Source organism: Polypterus senegalus, chromosome 5 (genome assembly GCF_016835505.1).
Source record: "Polypterus senegalus isolate Bchr_013 chromosome 5, ASM1683550v1, whole genome shotgun sequence".
NCBI lineage: Eukaryota > Metazoa > Chordata > Cladistia > Polypteriformes > Polypteridae > Polypterus > Polypterus senegalus.
This window is the reverse complement of record NC_053158.1, coordinates 166,416,895-166,432,847: the sequence shown is the minus strand read 5'-3', so window position 1 is coordinate 166,432,847 and position 15,953 is coordinate 166,416,895. Positions and strand designations below refer to the sequence as shown.

The 15,953-nt window shown below is 33.4% G+C and overlaps 1 protein-coding gene across 4 annotated transcripts in view; it reads left to right on the top strand.

Moving 5' to 3' along the window:
* Positions 1-14,711, top strand: part of zmynd11 (zinc finger, MYND-type containing 11) — a 144,515-nt gene extending 129,804 nt beyond the window's left edge. For all 4 annotated transcript variants that reach the window (XM_039753598.1, XM_039753597.1, XM_039753596.1 and 1 more), the window contains 5 exons: positions 5,887-6,094; positions 6,639-6,707; positions 7,034-7,306; positions 10,993-11,178; positions 12,678-14,711. In XM_039753598.1, coding sequence (XP_039609532.1) covers positions 5,887-6,094; positions 6,639-6,707; positions 7,034-7,306; positions 10,993-11,178; positions 12,678-12,800 — 859 coding nt within the window. In that variant the 3' untranslated portion in view covers positions 12,801-14,711. The remainder of the gene's footprint in view (positions 1-5,886; positions 6,095-6,638; positions 6,708-7,033; positions 7,307-10,992; positions 11,179-12,677) is intronic.
* The last annotated feature ends 1,242 nt before the right edge of the window (positions 14,712-15,953 follow it).

The following is a 15,953-nucleotide window of genomic DNA, read 5'->3' as shown; positions in this document are numbered from 1 at the left end:
CAAAAGAGGAGTATATACTAATACTTGTTTCTGTTATTTTTTTCTGTAGTGAAATCCACTTTTATTATGCAGTATAGTTTCTTATGGATCAATTCTCTTTTTTGTATCACAAATTACATAATTATACCGATAGTTCTTTGTAAAATTACATCATTGTCAGTCCTACTGCAGTATTTTTTTAATCAGTGTCACTTCCTTTTCAAGTTTACAAAACATTTGACAACAGTGGTTCCCATAATGTACACGTACTGGTACTACATACTAAAGGTGGGTTTCCTATATTCCTATTAGGGTTTCCTAATAACATGTGATGAAAATGATTTTTTTCTGATGATTACTATCAGTATTTGCAATATATAATTTTACAATAAATGTTAAAAAGCATTGTAATACTCCTATATTTATAAAAATTGCGTGGGCCATTTCATAAATGATGCACACATTGGTAGCAATGCGAAGTGGGTAAGGCAATTTTAATGCAAATGACATCACTTGTAGTTAAAGACTTCAGAAATCAAATTGTGTGTTACTTGCATTATATAGTAAATTTTTTTTCCTGTTTGAATAAAACAGTACAAAATTTGTGATATGCATTTATGTATATAGATGTACCTAAGCACCATTAAAAACTTTCACATGGTTCCCATTCTGTCTAGGAACACCCCTGCTGCTATGCTTGTGACAACTGATGCTGATCAAAAGTGATCAAAGTGTCTGATGCATAGAGCTGTCAGTTTGCTATGCGGTCATCTGGTTTGAGTACATATCCACCATCAAGCTGTTATGATTAGGGAAATCGAAAAAATGTGACAGCATATATTGTACATAATTAAATCACATTTTTAGGGCTGGGCAAGTTAATGCGTTATTATCGTGTTAATACATTAATTAATTAAAGCTGACAATTATTTTATCGCGTGTTAACGCAGTTTTTGTTATTATTATTATTTTGAAAGCCTCAGTCTCGATAGCGATTGATAGAGATCAGTAATCTTCTTGTTACAGTGCTTTTTGATATGTTTTTGCTAGAAGGAAAGTTAGCTTTGTTGATTTCACCTCGATTCCCTGCACGTGCTTGAGTAGCGAAGAGCAAACATCTTCTCAAATGGCATGTGGAGAGATACCAAAGTGAATGCTCAAAACAAAATAATCCGTGGATGATTTTTTTTCATATTATCGCTGAATCAGACTCTGATTTGTTGGTCTCCGATTTTGACGCAAGTGATCTGGAGATGTAGATTGAAAAACGAAAGTGAGGTACTGGCATCAGCTGAACGGTCCCCAGCTGAATGTGGTGCTGAACACGTTTGTGTAGCTGATGCACCTATGGCAACGTTTGCCTGGGAGGACAGAGACGATGACAAGAGGTACAAACCATATTGCATCTCACTGCATCTGCCACCCCCACGCACCTGTCTCACAAAGACAGCTAAGCAGCCAGCCCGCTGTACATCTGCTAGCATTTGAGTCGCCCCCCACACTGCCGTTGCAAACAGGCGCCGACAGCAGCAGACGTTTTATGTTGATTTATGTGTGAAACCATTGCTTTGTGTGCTTTTCAGAAAACTTTTTTTTTTATTTTTATTTTGGAAAAAATTTTAGCCCTTGAAGAGCTGGTACTTAACATAGACTGTTTATGCTGCTCCCTGATAAAATAAAATGTTTCTGCTGGTATCTTTTTGAATGAAAAAGAAAACAGATTTAGAAATGTTAACTTGTCAACTGTTGTTTACTGTTGCTCGGATGGTACCTGTTATAATGTGATCGTGGCTCTGGAATCTGAAGGTAACTTGTTTTTCTATAACAAACTAGATAAAATAATGCCCTGGCAGTGGCAAATAGCTTTGGTTTTATGTTTGATTTGACTATATTAATGTTTAGATTAGGATTTACAAGAAATATTTTAACTGCTACTATGTAAAGGGAATACTGCTGTTAAAAAGCCCTTATTTGTTTAAAGTGCCTACACTTTACACTACTTTTGAGTTCATTATTGAATTTTGCACATCATAATGTGATTGTTGTGAATGTCTGTGATTAATCATGATTTAAAATTTTAATCGCTGCCCAGTGCAACAAATTTTTTAATGTATACTACAATCTTTTTTTTTTTTTATATATGCAATACTGGTGTACATGCTCAATCACAATGAGACACAGTGGTTTGATGTCATCTGTGCACACTAATCATGTGACACTTTTTTTCCCCAAAATGGCATCTCATATATAGTCAAGCTTAATGTTCCTTTCAGCTACAGCCACAGTAGAATCTTGTATACATGTCAAAATCAAGCAGAAAAATAATTTCTTCACAAGAATAATATGGTAATACTCTCTCCATACACAAGAAGTCATAATATACCTATTAATCAAAGATGACACTAAACAATACTATAGTTTCTTCATAAATAGGTATGTTTTAAAATTATGAATTAATCATTCATGGTTAATTAATGATATTTGATAGGTTTTGTACCTACAGAGCAGAAGCTTCCAGGTTGTTCAACAGTGCTATTCGTGTTTTCATCTCCATGTTTTCATTTTTATTATACCTACAATTCTATTACTATTTATTGTTTTCAGTTTGACTTTCATGAGTTCCAATCTCAGTTTTGGTGTTGTCTGTTCGGAGTTTCCATGTTCTCCCTGTGTTAACATTAGGTTCTTCACTATTTATCCCAAAAACATTTGCTGTGGGTTTGCCGGAAATTGCATCAAACAAATCAGAACCTTTTTGTAGTAAAATATTTTTGTAATAAATCTTAGAAGCACTTTGCAATTTTAATATGCTTATTTAAATTTTGAACATTTTATCTCATCATAAACAGCTGACACTTAACCAAGGCATTTATATTTTATGTCACTGTAGCAATTGTTACTGTTTTTTGATTTTTCATTGTTTTTTTCCATCTTGTGATTTACAAAAGGGTTTCTACTGACTGTTACCTGCATGTCAGTTTATCTACGTATGTGCACACATTACCAACAGAACAAACACTAGATCTCTGTGACCCTGTAATGTAAAAAAAAAGAACAGAAAATAGGTCTGTACAGCATGTAGACCATTGAAGTTTGAACAGTATTTTTTAACTCTCCTCTTTTCAAAATTACGTGCTGTATATTGAAAAATACAATAATTATCACCCTTCTCCTCCTGCTGCTACACTCTGCATACTTTGCGTGCCTTTGTTAGGCCATTGAGTATGAAAAGAGGTAAAGTATTGCATATTCTACAAAGATATTCTAAAATGGTGGTAGGTCCCCTTAAAAGTTCATAAATTAGACTAGAGTGATTTTTTTCAAACTAGCTATTCTCTTTAATTCATATCACACATCAGATCAGAAAGATAATGACCCAACATGCAGTTAAAAGCACTGGCTAAGCAATGGCTAAGAACAAAAAATCATACTGTTCTGAACTGGCCTTCAATGAGCCCTAATTTGAATCATTTTGAACATCTATGGAAAGAACTGAAACATGCAGACTGAAAAAGGCACCCTTCAAACCTTACACAGCTGGCGCAGTTTGCTCCGGAGGAGTGGACCAAACCACTTGTTGACAGCTGCAGATAATATTTTAGAATAAGCTTTTAAAGCATTGAGGGAACAGATTCTCTCCCCTTTTTTCCTTTTTTTTTTCCTCCATTTATCATTATTCACTTATTAATTCATGTACTTACTTAAGTTTTACCCTGCTGGCTTAGCTCTCTTTCTCAGGGGTGGGGGTTGATTTGTGTTCAATCTTGTTTGTAAAATTGATTTATTTGTATGGAATTTTATTTTAATAAAATCAAAAACAAAATGAATCCACTAACATGATTACTTTTTTTTCTGTTTAGTGATAACAATTAGTGCGAGTTATGCAGTACCAGAAGTTTTTCCTGCTTCTCTAGGTGCACCAACAGCTACTTTTTATTAGAACATTAGAACAATCTAGATGAAAACTGGGCATTCAGCCCAACAAAGCTTGCCAGTCCTAGCCACTTAATTCTTCTACAAAACATCAAGTCTACTTTTGAAACTGTCAACCAAGCTACTTGTTAGCTTATCTCAAGTGTCTGTGGTTCTCTGTGTCAAGCAAAACTTCTTAATGTTTGTGCAAAATTTACCCTTAACAAGTTTCCAACTGTGTCCATGTGTTCTTGATGAACTCATTTTAAAATAAAAGTCTCAATCCACTATACTAATTCCCTTCATAAATTTAAACACTTCAATCATGCCACCTCTTAATCTTCTTTTACTTAAACTGAAAAGGCTCAGCTCTTTTAATCTTTCTTCATCCCCATTAGCCCTGGAATCTGCCTACTTCTTCTCTGGACACTGATATGTCCTTTTTGTAGCCTGGAGACCAAAACTGCACACAGTACTCCAGATGAGGCCTCACTAGTGCATTTTAAATAAAGCTTGAGTGTAACTCTCTTGGATTTGTTAAATTATCATATAGAAAAAGTATTCTGTTGTTGGTATTTACTCAGCTTAGAAATATTGCATATTGTGTGAATGCTTTAATTTTTATCTAGCAACAGATCTAAATGCAGGTTCATATTCAAAAGACATCCATTCTTTGCAAATGAGCAAGTCTTCAGACCCAAGTTTTACTCTTTAAACTGTTTAATTGAAACCAGTACTTCAACATCAAGCATAGTGTGGACATAGCATGTGTGCCTGGTAACAGTGGGCAAGTGGAAATGCTGAAGCAATGTAAGCTAAGCTATTAGTTCAATAAAATGCTGTAATAATTAGATTAGGTAAACTTTATTAGTTTGCATGCTGTCACATGAGGGGCAGTGTATATGAAAGGTAAGGTGCACATGCTCCGTAAATTCCATGGCATTTACATGGGCGGGCACAGTTTATGTAACTGAGAGGCCATGCACTGCAGACACTGAGGGTGACCCAAGGGGTCATCAAAGTCTGATACACTAAGGGGTTGGTTCCGTCTCCCCTCCCCTCCTAGGACTCCAAATGGGCTTTGACCAGCACTGCATGTAATCAGTAAAGATAGAGAGAGAGAAGCTAATTTAGTCTCCCTACTATGTAAGAATTATTTTTAATTTGCTTGTCAGAGATGTAGGATCTTACAAGTTAACAGTTAACTTATTGAAACTAATCTTTAGGTGGCAGGGAAAGCGTCTTAACTTTGTGTTGCAGAAGTTGTTCAATTAAATTCAATTCTACTCCATTAACTGGCCTGCATTTCTTGCATATTCACATGTATTTTATACTTAATATAATTTAAATGCAGTGAAATATTTTAATAATTATTTGCCCTACATATGTCTCTTACCTCATATATTGCTACTTTTAGACCTTAATTCTGTATCTCTCATTGTATCCCAGAGGATTTTATTTTCCATAGACAAAATGCTGCAAAGCAAGCTTTATCCACCCCATGGAAAATCCTCATGGCTTACTATCTCTTAACCTTTTAAAGTGCTCCCTTTTCAACCTGTGCTGCCATGAATTCCCTCCAGCCAAGGTTTACTTGACATCAGTGTGGCTAAAAGGCAAGAGCTAGTACAGTTGATCCAAGCTTGGGTGTCTGATTAATTTAACATTGCTTCTCTCTGCCCTAATTTCCAAGGTCTTCTGGGGTCTGTGGGGTGGCCATGTCTCACTTTCTGTTAACTTGTAAACAACTTTCATCCTTTACAGGGTCTATTTCAGTCTTGGGTTAGGGCAGGTTGGGATGATAGTGGTCAACAATGCTCTTTTTATTATTTTTTATTTTTATATATATTTAAATGAGTTATATTATTGTCTTTTTAAGATAGTTTGAATTCTGTATGACACTGTTTTTGTGAAATATTTCTAATAATAATCATATAATAGAAAATTAAAATCTACAAAAATTACTGTAATATCTTGTTTGTTTTTAAATACAAGAGCCTGGATTCCTTCAGAAAATATTCAAGACATAACGGTGAATGTCCATCAGCTGCAAGTTAAGCGAAGCATGGGCTGGAAAAAAGCTTGTGATGAGTTAGAACTTCACCAGCGTTTTTTACGGGAAGGGAGGTTCTGGAAGACAAAAATGGAAGATAGACATGAGGAAGAAGCAGAGTCAAGTATCTCATCCACCAGCAATGAACAGGTCTGTAAACCTACCGTTTTATTTTTGGAAACATATAAATTCTTTGATTACAGATGATAATTTACTTTTGGAATATTTATATTATGCAATTGCTAAGGAGATTAGTTAAACATCTACCCCAAAGATTTTTGTATTCTTACATACAATATGCTTTTTTTAATTAATAAATTCTTTTAAGACTTTATATTATGTGTTTGTAGTTGCCAGGGATTTAGATATATTAGTAATCATCTTTTATTTCTACTGCACTGAAGAAAGTACATTTTGAATATGTATAAAAATAATCTAACATGAAAAAAATATTTCTTACATTCACTTTGAACACCAAATAATCAATTGTGAGGTTTCTAAACTATAATTATGTACCTACTATTAAATAACAATGTCTATTAATAAACGTGTTTGTAAGATTAAAATATCTGAAATATTTAGTGTTAGTATAAAACTGAAGTGTATCTATTGTTTAGCAAAGATTGTGTAGAAGCTAGTTTTTCTTAGCCTTAATTTGTACCTAATACAACATATTAATTTCTACATTTTATAGCTGAAAGTCACCCAAGAACCCAAAGCAAAAAAGAGTCGTAGGAGTCAACATTTGGAGCCCAAGGAAGAGGTGATATTAAAAAAAAAAACCATAAATTACTCAAACGATTAGCAAACTTTAAAATAAAAAATTAATGCATTTATCTGGTTTCTCTGCTACTACTACTTATTATGAGAATTACTTGAAATAACCACAAGAGTATTTTATGTTGATCTTTTTGGTAACGATACTGTTAATTTTAAGTTGTATATTAAAAAAATGCAATTTATAGAAAGCATGAAAAATAGAATTAACTTTATATTTTAACTTTGAATTACTTTTAAAAGAAAAAATGTTTGACTTCTTGTTTTAATTTTGCATAACACTGTTTCTCCTTATTTTCACTCTTATTTTAGGACCCAGAGCCAGAAATTGAAGCAGTTAGCTCAAGCCAAGAAATTCCCACAACACCGCACCAGCCTGAAAAAGTATCTGTTTCAACTCAGACCAAAAAATTAAGTGCCTCCTCCCCAAGAACAATACATCGGAGCACTCAAACCAATAATGATGGAGTGTGCCAGAATATGTGCCATGAAAAGTACACCAAAATCTTCAATGATGTTAAGGAAAGAATGAAAGCTGATAACAAGAGGGAAACTGAAAGAGTTGTCAGAGAAGCATTAGAAAAGGTATTTATTACCCTAGATTTGTACACTGTTTAAGCTTACATTGAGGAGTTTTTTTTTTTTTCTTAATTTTATGTTGGCTTCATGTTTCAGAGATTGCAGAAGAAACATTCAAACAGACCTGGTTGTTTACATTTTTACTATGGAAAAGTTGTTTTTTTGCTTCTGGATGCTAATGTGTGGTCTATTATGGCTGTAGTAAGTTCGAGCTTTTCTTCCAGCCCAGTTTCTTAATTTGAAGCAAGTACCTGATATTAAAAAATTTGTTTTTAGCATTGGTGATACTTCTCAGTCCATTTTTTCTCCTTCATTTTTGAAGTATTTTATTAAAACCTCTACTTTATATTGATCACACACAAGTATAAATTGGACTAAATTACGTAGCCAGCTGCTGTTTCCTTTGACATTTGATTCTCATGATTAATTGGTGGCTGGTCAATAAAACAGCAAGCAAAAAATACAGTTAGTGCATCTGTTTGAGGCTAAAAAAAGCCATTAAAGTCTGGAAAGCTAAATAAGCAGGTTGTTGACAGTGGAGCACAAATATGTTGCTTGAGCAATTATTGCTTCAACACCAATAATTTGCTTCTAATAAAGAAATTTATCTAGAACAAAAACCAGTAGCCAGTGTAGCCCTCCATGACTGAACTTCAACGCCTGTGGTGTAGGGGAAAAGTCATAGTAAACACATAATTGAAACATTTATGCACCTTTCAGAAACAGAGCAAAAGGTTTTTTTTGTTTTGTTTTTTTTTTTTTCTGTTTTTGTTTTTGTTTTTTTTTCCTTTCACCAAAAATATAATCTCAGTCGACATCCAAATGAGTACAGCCTAACAATCTACATTGGAGATGGTGAATAGCTCCAAGCTTCCGTTTAATTTGCCTCTTCCCAAAACAATAATTAAGACAAAAAATACTCATGACATTATTTCTGTGATGAAAATGGAACAAAAACTAAATGAAAATGTGCCTTTAATGCTTTTAAAATCATTGTTGACAAAAAATAAAGCTAAAATGTTAGACAGACAACTGGACAATGAGTGATATGAAGGTCTTTGCATATCTTTATTATACATGACATGATACAGTTTTAAAAACTTGTATGCACGCTTGTAACTGGGTAACACTAGTTTCGGTGCCATCAGGAAATCATAATGTCAGTCTGCTAAAAAAAAAAAAAATAAAGTCAACACACAAACGCTCACAGGATTTTGTTATTGCTAATTTTATTCTTTTATGAGTTACTTAAACAGATTCATTCAGCTTTGAGAGTGAAATAAGATACACTTGTAACTGTTGAGCTTGTTGTGTTATACATTTGTTAGAGCAGATGAAATGATGGGGGAATTAATTGCTTTTAAAATGGTGTCCTACACCTTCCTGATAAAGGAATGGAAGCTTCGCATTCATTCTTTGATGGTAATGAGCATAACTACATGTGTTCATCCATGCACCCATCCATTTTGTAACTAGTGGATAAAGTTCAGGATTGCGGGTGAAACCACCTTGCAGACATCCACTTCCACATACAGGCATAGTAGCAGTGGTGACAACAGTCATAGCAATTAAAAATTGAGCAAGTTTCAAACAAAGTTGATATTTGGCTTGTCTACATCATCAATAAAATGAGCTGCTCCATTTGATACTATCATAAAATATATTTAGGATTTCAGTGCTTGAAGCGTATCTCTCAATTAATACGATATGTACATGTACTGTATTGAAAAACAGTATTCATTCATTGCTGAACACGAATCTGCAAACACTAAATTTCTGTTATTCGTTTGTTTTTTTAGGGCAAACTAATGTTTATTAGCATAACCCCTAAACTGTGAAGAACATAGTAAAAGCACTTACAGTATGTCCTATATTAGAATGGCACCTTAGAAAATGTAATGCAGTCTCTCAGTTACAATTAATTGAATACAGCTAACTTCTATAATTCTGGATTTGTTCACAGGCTAAGCAATAATAATGTCTGATCACTCAAAAAGTTCAGAAATAAGGGATCAATGTAAAAAATTTGACTCATCTGTTAAATATTACTCTTTAGCAAGTTTTTTTAACAAGCTAATGATGTAAATATAAATCTCGCCATAGCAAATGTTGTAAACCCAACAGGGTTATTCTCTAACAAACAATCTTACAAGTATTTTCTTACAAAGGTTTTATCATCCATTCCTCTTTGCCAATATTATGCAAGTATTCTTTATAAGCTATGGAAATAGACTTATTCTGTCGCCTTAGATTTTTGCATCTTTTGAACTCATGATTCAATAATCTTAGATATATTTAAATCTATACTAATAAAATGCAAAGCCCTCACTGACTGGCTGACTGACTAACTCACTCACTCATCACTAATTCTCCAACTTCCCGTGTAGTTGGAAGGCTGAAATTTGGCAGACTCATTTCTTACAGCTTACTTACAAAAATTTGGCAGGTTTCATTTCGAAATTCCACGCGTAATGGTCATAACTGGAACCTACTTTCGACCATATATACGGCCATAGCCTGCAGCCTATGTGAGGCGGAGTTGCGTCCTGCATCATCACGCCTCCCACGTAATTGAGTGCCCGCCCATATAAGATAAATATTCATGGGTGACGGACTGTGCTTATGCAAACGAAGATCAGAGGTCTAGTGTTTGGCACAAACTCGGCGAAAGTGCGAGAGAAACTTTTAAGTGCCGGGTCTTAGCTAACATTAAATAAAGCTGTGGACATCGCAAGATCACACAAGAGAGTGGCTCACGTGAGCTGACTGTGAACGCAGTACGTAGAGAACAAGGAAGAGCTCCAAAGAGCGCTGAAAAATAAATGCATTACACAATTGAGAAGGCAGCAAAAGAATTTGAAACGAATGATGCATAAATGCATATTCATAAGTGCAGCTATTGCAGAAACAAAGCACGGTGTAAACCGTAAGTTTAAATTAAGTTTATAGACACGCCGCCACTGGCGTTTGTCATGCCTACGACAAATACGATATTCGCGAGATACAAGTTTAATGAGAAGACACGAGGTATAAACGAGACATTGGATCACTTTGTAACAGAGTTAAAATTGCTGTAACGGAGTTAAACTTGTGGGTGAAGGACTGTGCTTATGCATACGAAGATTAGATGGTCAGGGATAGAATAGTGTTTGGCCCAAGCTCAGCAAAAGTGCGAGAGAAACTTTTAAGTGCCTGGTCTGAGCTAACATTAAATAATTGCTGGTGAAGGACTGTGCTTATGCAAACGAATAGGAAAGCAAGGTGTAAAGCTTAACTTTAAATTAAGTTCATAGACATGCTGCCGCTGGCGTTTGTCATGCCTACAACAAATACAATATTCGCGAGATTACTGAGAGGACGTAGGGTATAAACGAGACTTTTGATCACTTTGTAACTGAGTTAAAATTGCTGGTGAAGGACTGCACTTATGCAAATGAAGATGAGATGGTCATGGATAGAATAGTGTTTAGCACAAACTCAGCAAAAGTGCGAGAGAAACTTTTAAGTGCCGGGTCTGAACTAACATTAAATAATTGCTGGTGAAGGACTGTGCTTATGCAAACGAATAGAAAGCAAATGTTGCGTTATTTTTAAAATGTTTCCTTTTTTTTCATAACTTCTTTAACACACTTCTTTTCCACTGCGAAGCGTGGGTATTTTGCTAGTACTTTAATATAGTATTTATATTTTAGTTACGTGCTGAGATGGAAGAAGAAAAACATCAGGCAGTCACCAAGGCAGTGACTAACACCCAAGCTGAAATGGACAGAAAATGTAAACAGGTGAAAGAAAAATGCAAAGAAGAGCTAGTTGAAGAAATCAAGAAATTGGTTTCACAGCACAAGCAACTAATTTCTCAAACAAAGAAAAAACAGTGGGTAAGTACTGGATCCTTACTTGTAATTATTTTATATAATATGGGATGGTCCCTATGGTATTTAACAATAAAAGCATAATATCCATACAGAATTTCTAAGTCACACAAATTAACTTATAGGTTACCTAAATGCCATAATTATGCCATGTACTGGAGTAAAATATTTAATAGAAATATGTTATAATGTGTTTGAAATTTTTTTTAATAAATTATAAATTCCAACATATAGTTTGGAAAAAACTGTTTGTGAAAAGCAATGGTTTCACACAGAAATCAATAGAAAACATCTGTTGCTGCATACTGTTGCTGCCCGTTTGCCAAGAATGTGTGGCAAGCTTGCTGCCAGGCTGTCTTTGTGTGGCTGGGACAAAGTTGCGGTGCATTGCAAACTGGTTTCTATCTCTTATCATTGTTAAGTGGCAGTCCTCCCTGGTGAACATTGTCAGTACAACAATTAGCTGGGGACCAATCAGCTGAAGCTGGAACCTCACACTCATTTTCAATCACTTGTATCAAAATCTGAGTCCAACAAGTCATAGTCCAGATCAGAGATAATAGCAAAACATCGTCCACGGAGTATTTTGCTTTACGCATTCGCTTTGATCTCTCACCAAATGTCAGTGCCATTGTTTGCGCCTTCTTACTCATGCGAGTGCAGGAGATCTCGGTCAAACCAGTGAATCTAACTTTCCTTCTAGCAACAAGAGTCCAACTAAAACATAATGTTTGGTTTTGTCACAGTTTACAGTCGATTACCATCATCAGCTCCTCCTTTTGACAAAAGTTTACATCAGCCCTGAAAGAGTTAATGTAATAAGACCATAACAGAGGCTTCTTTTTGTCTTAATATCTATAACGCATCAGTTAAGTGGTTTTTCATCTTTGTGCACTGTTCCATAAGAGTTTATGACATGTTGGTAAAATTACTTGTAAATATATTCTTTTATTCTTATTATGCATTATTTAAGGAATCACAAGCAATTATACTGAAGTGTACAAATATTTTTGTGTGCCACATTGCACGATAAATAACCACTTTATTGATGCTTTGTAAGTGTTAGTAAGAACAAAAGAAGCCTCTGTTATTGTCATGTTACTTAACAGTATGTGATTAATTGATGCAATATTGGTAGTAGCTAATTTTAAATGTTACCAAGAATGTAGTATGCTTGTGAAGGTTCAGTTTGCTCTTTATTTACAAAATGCCAACATATTTATTTCATTTACTTGCTTACCAGAATACAAAAGACCTTTTCTAATAACAATATGGCTATAACTTTCTGTAGTTTTTTAATTTTTGATTTCATTAACAATAATGAAAAGTATGTAGTAGCTATAAATGGTTATTAAGACATTTTCTTTAGAATCATCTCTAAAATTAAGTCTGTTTTCCTAAATAACTATTTATTTTCAAATACGATGAAAGTCATTACTGTACAGATTGAATTGATTTGTGTTTCCCATCTGAATCCTCAAAATGTGCATTTCTTGTCTCAATAGTGTTATAACTGTGAAGAAGAAGCCATGTATCACTGCTGCTGGAACACATCCTACTGCTCTATTAAATGCCAGCAGGAGCATTGGCATGCAGAACACAAAAGAACTTGCCGCAGGAAAAGATGAAGTCCATTTTCCTTTTTTTTTTTTTCCTTTTATTATCCATCAATCAGTGACTCACTGTGTCAACTGCTTCTTTTGCAGCAGTGTTTTATGAACACAAATTGAGTTGTTTCTTTTATGAACTCATATTTGCACCAGCCTAAACACGCGTACTAAAAACTTTGCACAATGTTGCCACACACTTGCATTTTTACATATATATGTATATATAAATTTATATACATATATTTCAAATCTTTAAAAATGCTTGGTAACATTATTTACGCTCATTAAGATCAGGATGCAAAAGGCATTTGTTTAATGTGTGCAGTGGAAAATCATTTTTTACCGGTGTTTACCTTTGTTGTTGAATGTGTTATTTATGTATGTTGCTAATGATAAGCATATGCACACATAAAAAAATCATTTTATTACCTTGATTTTTTTATAGATCTTTTCTTACTGTTAAATATAAAAATAATAAATTAAAAAAAAAAAAAAAAAACTAATAGAACAATCTAGTAGCAGAAAGGTGGAATTTTAATGAATACATGTTAGCTTTTCAAAATTGCTTTTAACAAAATACTGCTTTTCTCAATGGTGATGTCTGACCTTAATAGCCCCTGTGTAAGGTGAGTAGAATTAATTATTGGTTAATATCCATTGGTTTATATTCAAGGTTGTAATTAAAATAGGGAACAGGGTTATTAATGGCAGTTAAGACACTGTCAGAAATCATTTAAACATTTGTGTACTTTTTTCTTTTAAATGTTGTCTGTTTTTTATGCAAATATTCAAAATGATCTTCTGAGTTACAGATCTGGGGAATATAGGAATCTTACCTGAGCTGGATCTTAGAGAAGGTTTTAAACTTATGTCATGTTTTACTGTTTGCACATTCTTTTTTTTCTTAACCCCTTAAAGCATGTATAATAGCCAAATGTCATGCTAACAAAAAGCGACAATGCTTATTTCCATTTTATTTTTACACAGTTACCATTGTTATATTGTGATATTAAAAGCATTACGTTGTAGAGGACATTATGTTACACGATATTGTAGAAGACAACTAGAAAACTTAATTCACAAATGCTGTTTGCTGCTTTTAGTCAGTGTTTGGTGCCTCTGTCTTACGTTTATTTTCTACTTTTTCCAGTTCCATTATTATATGCAGAATGAAGAAATGTGCATGTTGGTAAATGTGTCAGAATTGTTCTGAATTTAAGGTTCAAAATGCAGACATGTAAGGATGGACAAATATAAAATGTACCAATCATTTGCCATGATACATTATGGAGCTTTTTGCTGGTATTAACCAGTGAAATATATATTAGTAAGGGTGGTAAAAACATTAAATTGATTATATTAATGCATTTTACATAGGTTAGCAATGAAAACAAAACTGCAAATAAAGTCAAACTTTGTATTATTTATTTATTTATTTACTTATTTATTTTTCCCTAAATCATTGTAATATCTGAATCATTTCTGCACAACTATTGAATTCTGACATATCTATCGTTTGTTAGTGAAGGAGTGTTGGCAGTGTCTACAGATACCATGTAACATCATAGTTTTTGTAGGTGTTAAGTCAAATGTTAATGTTTTCTGTAATCTGTAGCAAACATCATTAGCAATATGTGTTGTCACAGCATTATTTACAGTCTCAGACTGTAGCTTTTTGTTCAACCTTTTTTCATGCTTTCTATGCTATGCCCTGAGCAAAACTGCTTGCCCTGCCTGTAGGTTTATTGACAATTACTTCATGGAGAGAGAGAAATAATTGTTACTATTTTCTAATTTTCAGTAAGCAGCAAGTCTTTAACTGACATATGCTTAATATATTCTTTCATTGGTTTTCTTTTTAAACCTAAACATGTAAAAATAAGTACGACTCTATTAAACCCAAAATGTAGCAGTGGTTGTCCTAATCGCCGTGCTTCACAAAAAATAGTCCTGAGCAGTTAATTTGTTTAGCTGAACAAATACAGCAAGTGCAGTAATATAATTCTAGCTACTTTGTCCCTAACCCAATAGAAATTAAAATGTAATATTATCCATTTTTAATTCTGAATATAATGTTTCATACATTCTGATATGGAAATTAATTACAAATTCAAGTTTCATTGTGGTTTATTTCATCCGTGTGTATTCTCTATGTTTTTTTCTTTAGTTTAATTGGTTGTTCACATTTGTGCTTGCTCATGGCAAATTGTGTACCTTTCAGAATTATTTACAGCAATATGAATGCAAATTGCCATCGTATACAAAAATATTATGAAGCACATAATGTTAGGTGTTGTGCAGTAGTAATACATGTAGACCAAAGTGTAATTCAGCTAAGAGTTCAGAATGATTATAGCCTCTAATTAAAAGATTTGTTAAAATGGAAGTTGTTAGCCACTGCCAACCTCAAGGACCAGTGTTTGAATCCAAGCTTTAATTCCTGTACATGACTGATTTTAGTTTTCATTTAAAAGTATGTTCTTCGTCTGGCCTATACTATATATTTGTAAGACAATCAAAAATTCTGATATTTTTTGAGAATTAAGAATTTTATTTTTTTAATGCCTTCTTTTAATACTTCAAAACTTAAAGTTTTACAATTAAAAATTAAGGGTTCTGATACCAAGTTCTAATTTTTATTTGCTTCTGTTTAAAAAACCCATTATGACCTACAACTGTATTTCCCCTTGAGATTAATACTTTATCTAATTTAAAGAAGACCAGAACAATAATATTTATAATATAATGATGGTACGCATTTAAAATACAAGCTAACCAACAAGGGGTGAAAACTGTAGTATCGTTATATTCTTCATATTCACCTTCAAAGTGAGATTTTGGGATTCGGACAGTAATTAGGCCACTTTTTTTTAAATGCAGTTTTTATAAAATTATATAAAAATTAAAAAAACAGTGCTGAACCTAATTTAAATGAACCACACTTTAAGGCCGATACAACCCAATTTTTTTCTTCAGTATTTTTTTTTTTTTTACCTACCATCAAGTTATTAATAGTATAGAGTATATTCATAATATTTGTTTGAATAGCATGATGGTCCTAATCATTTGTCAGTATAGAAAATCATTAATTTCCTTTCCCACTTTCTCATATTTCATTGTCAGTTTTCAATAAAGCATAGGTGTTGATCAATATATATCTACAACTATTCT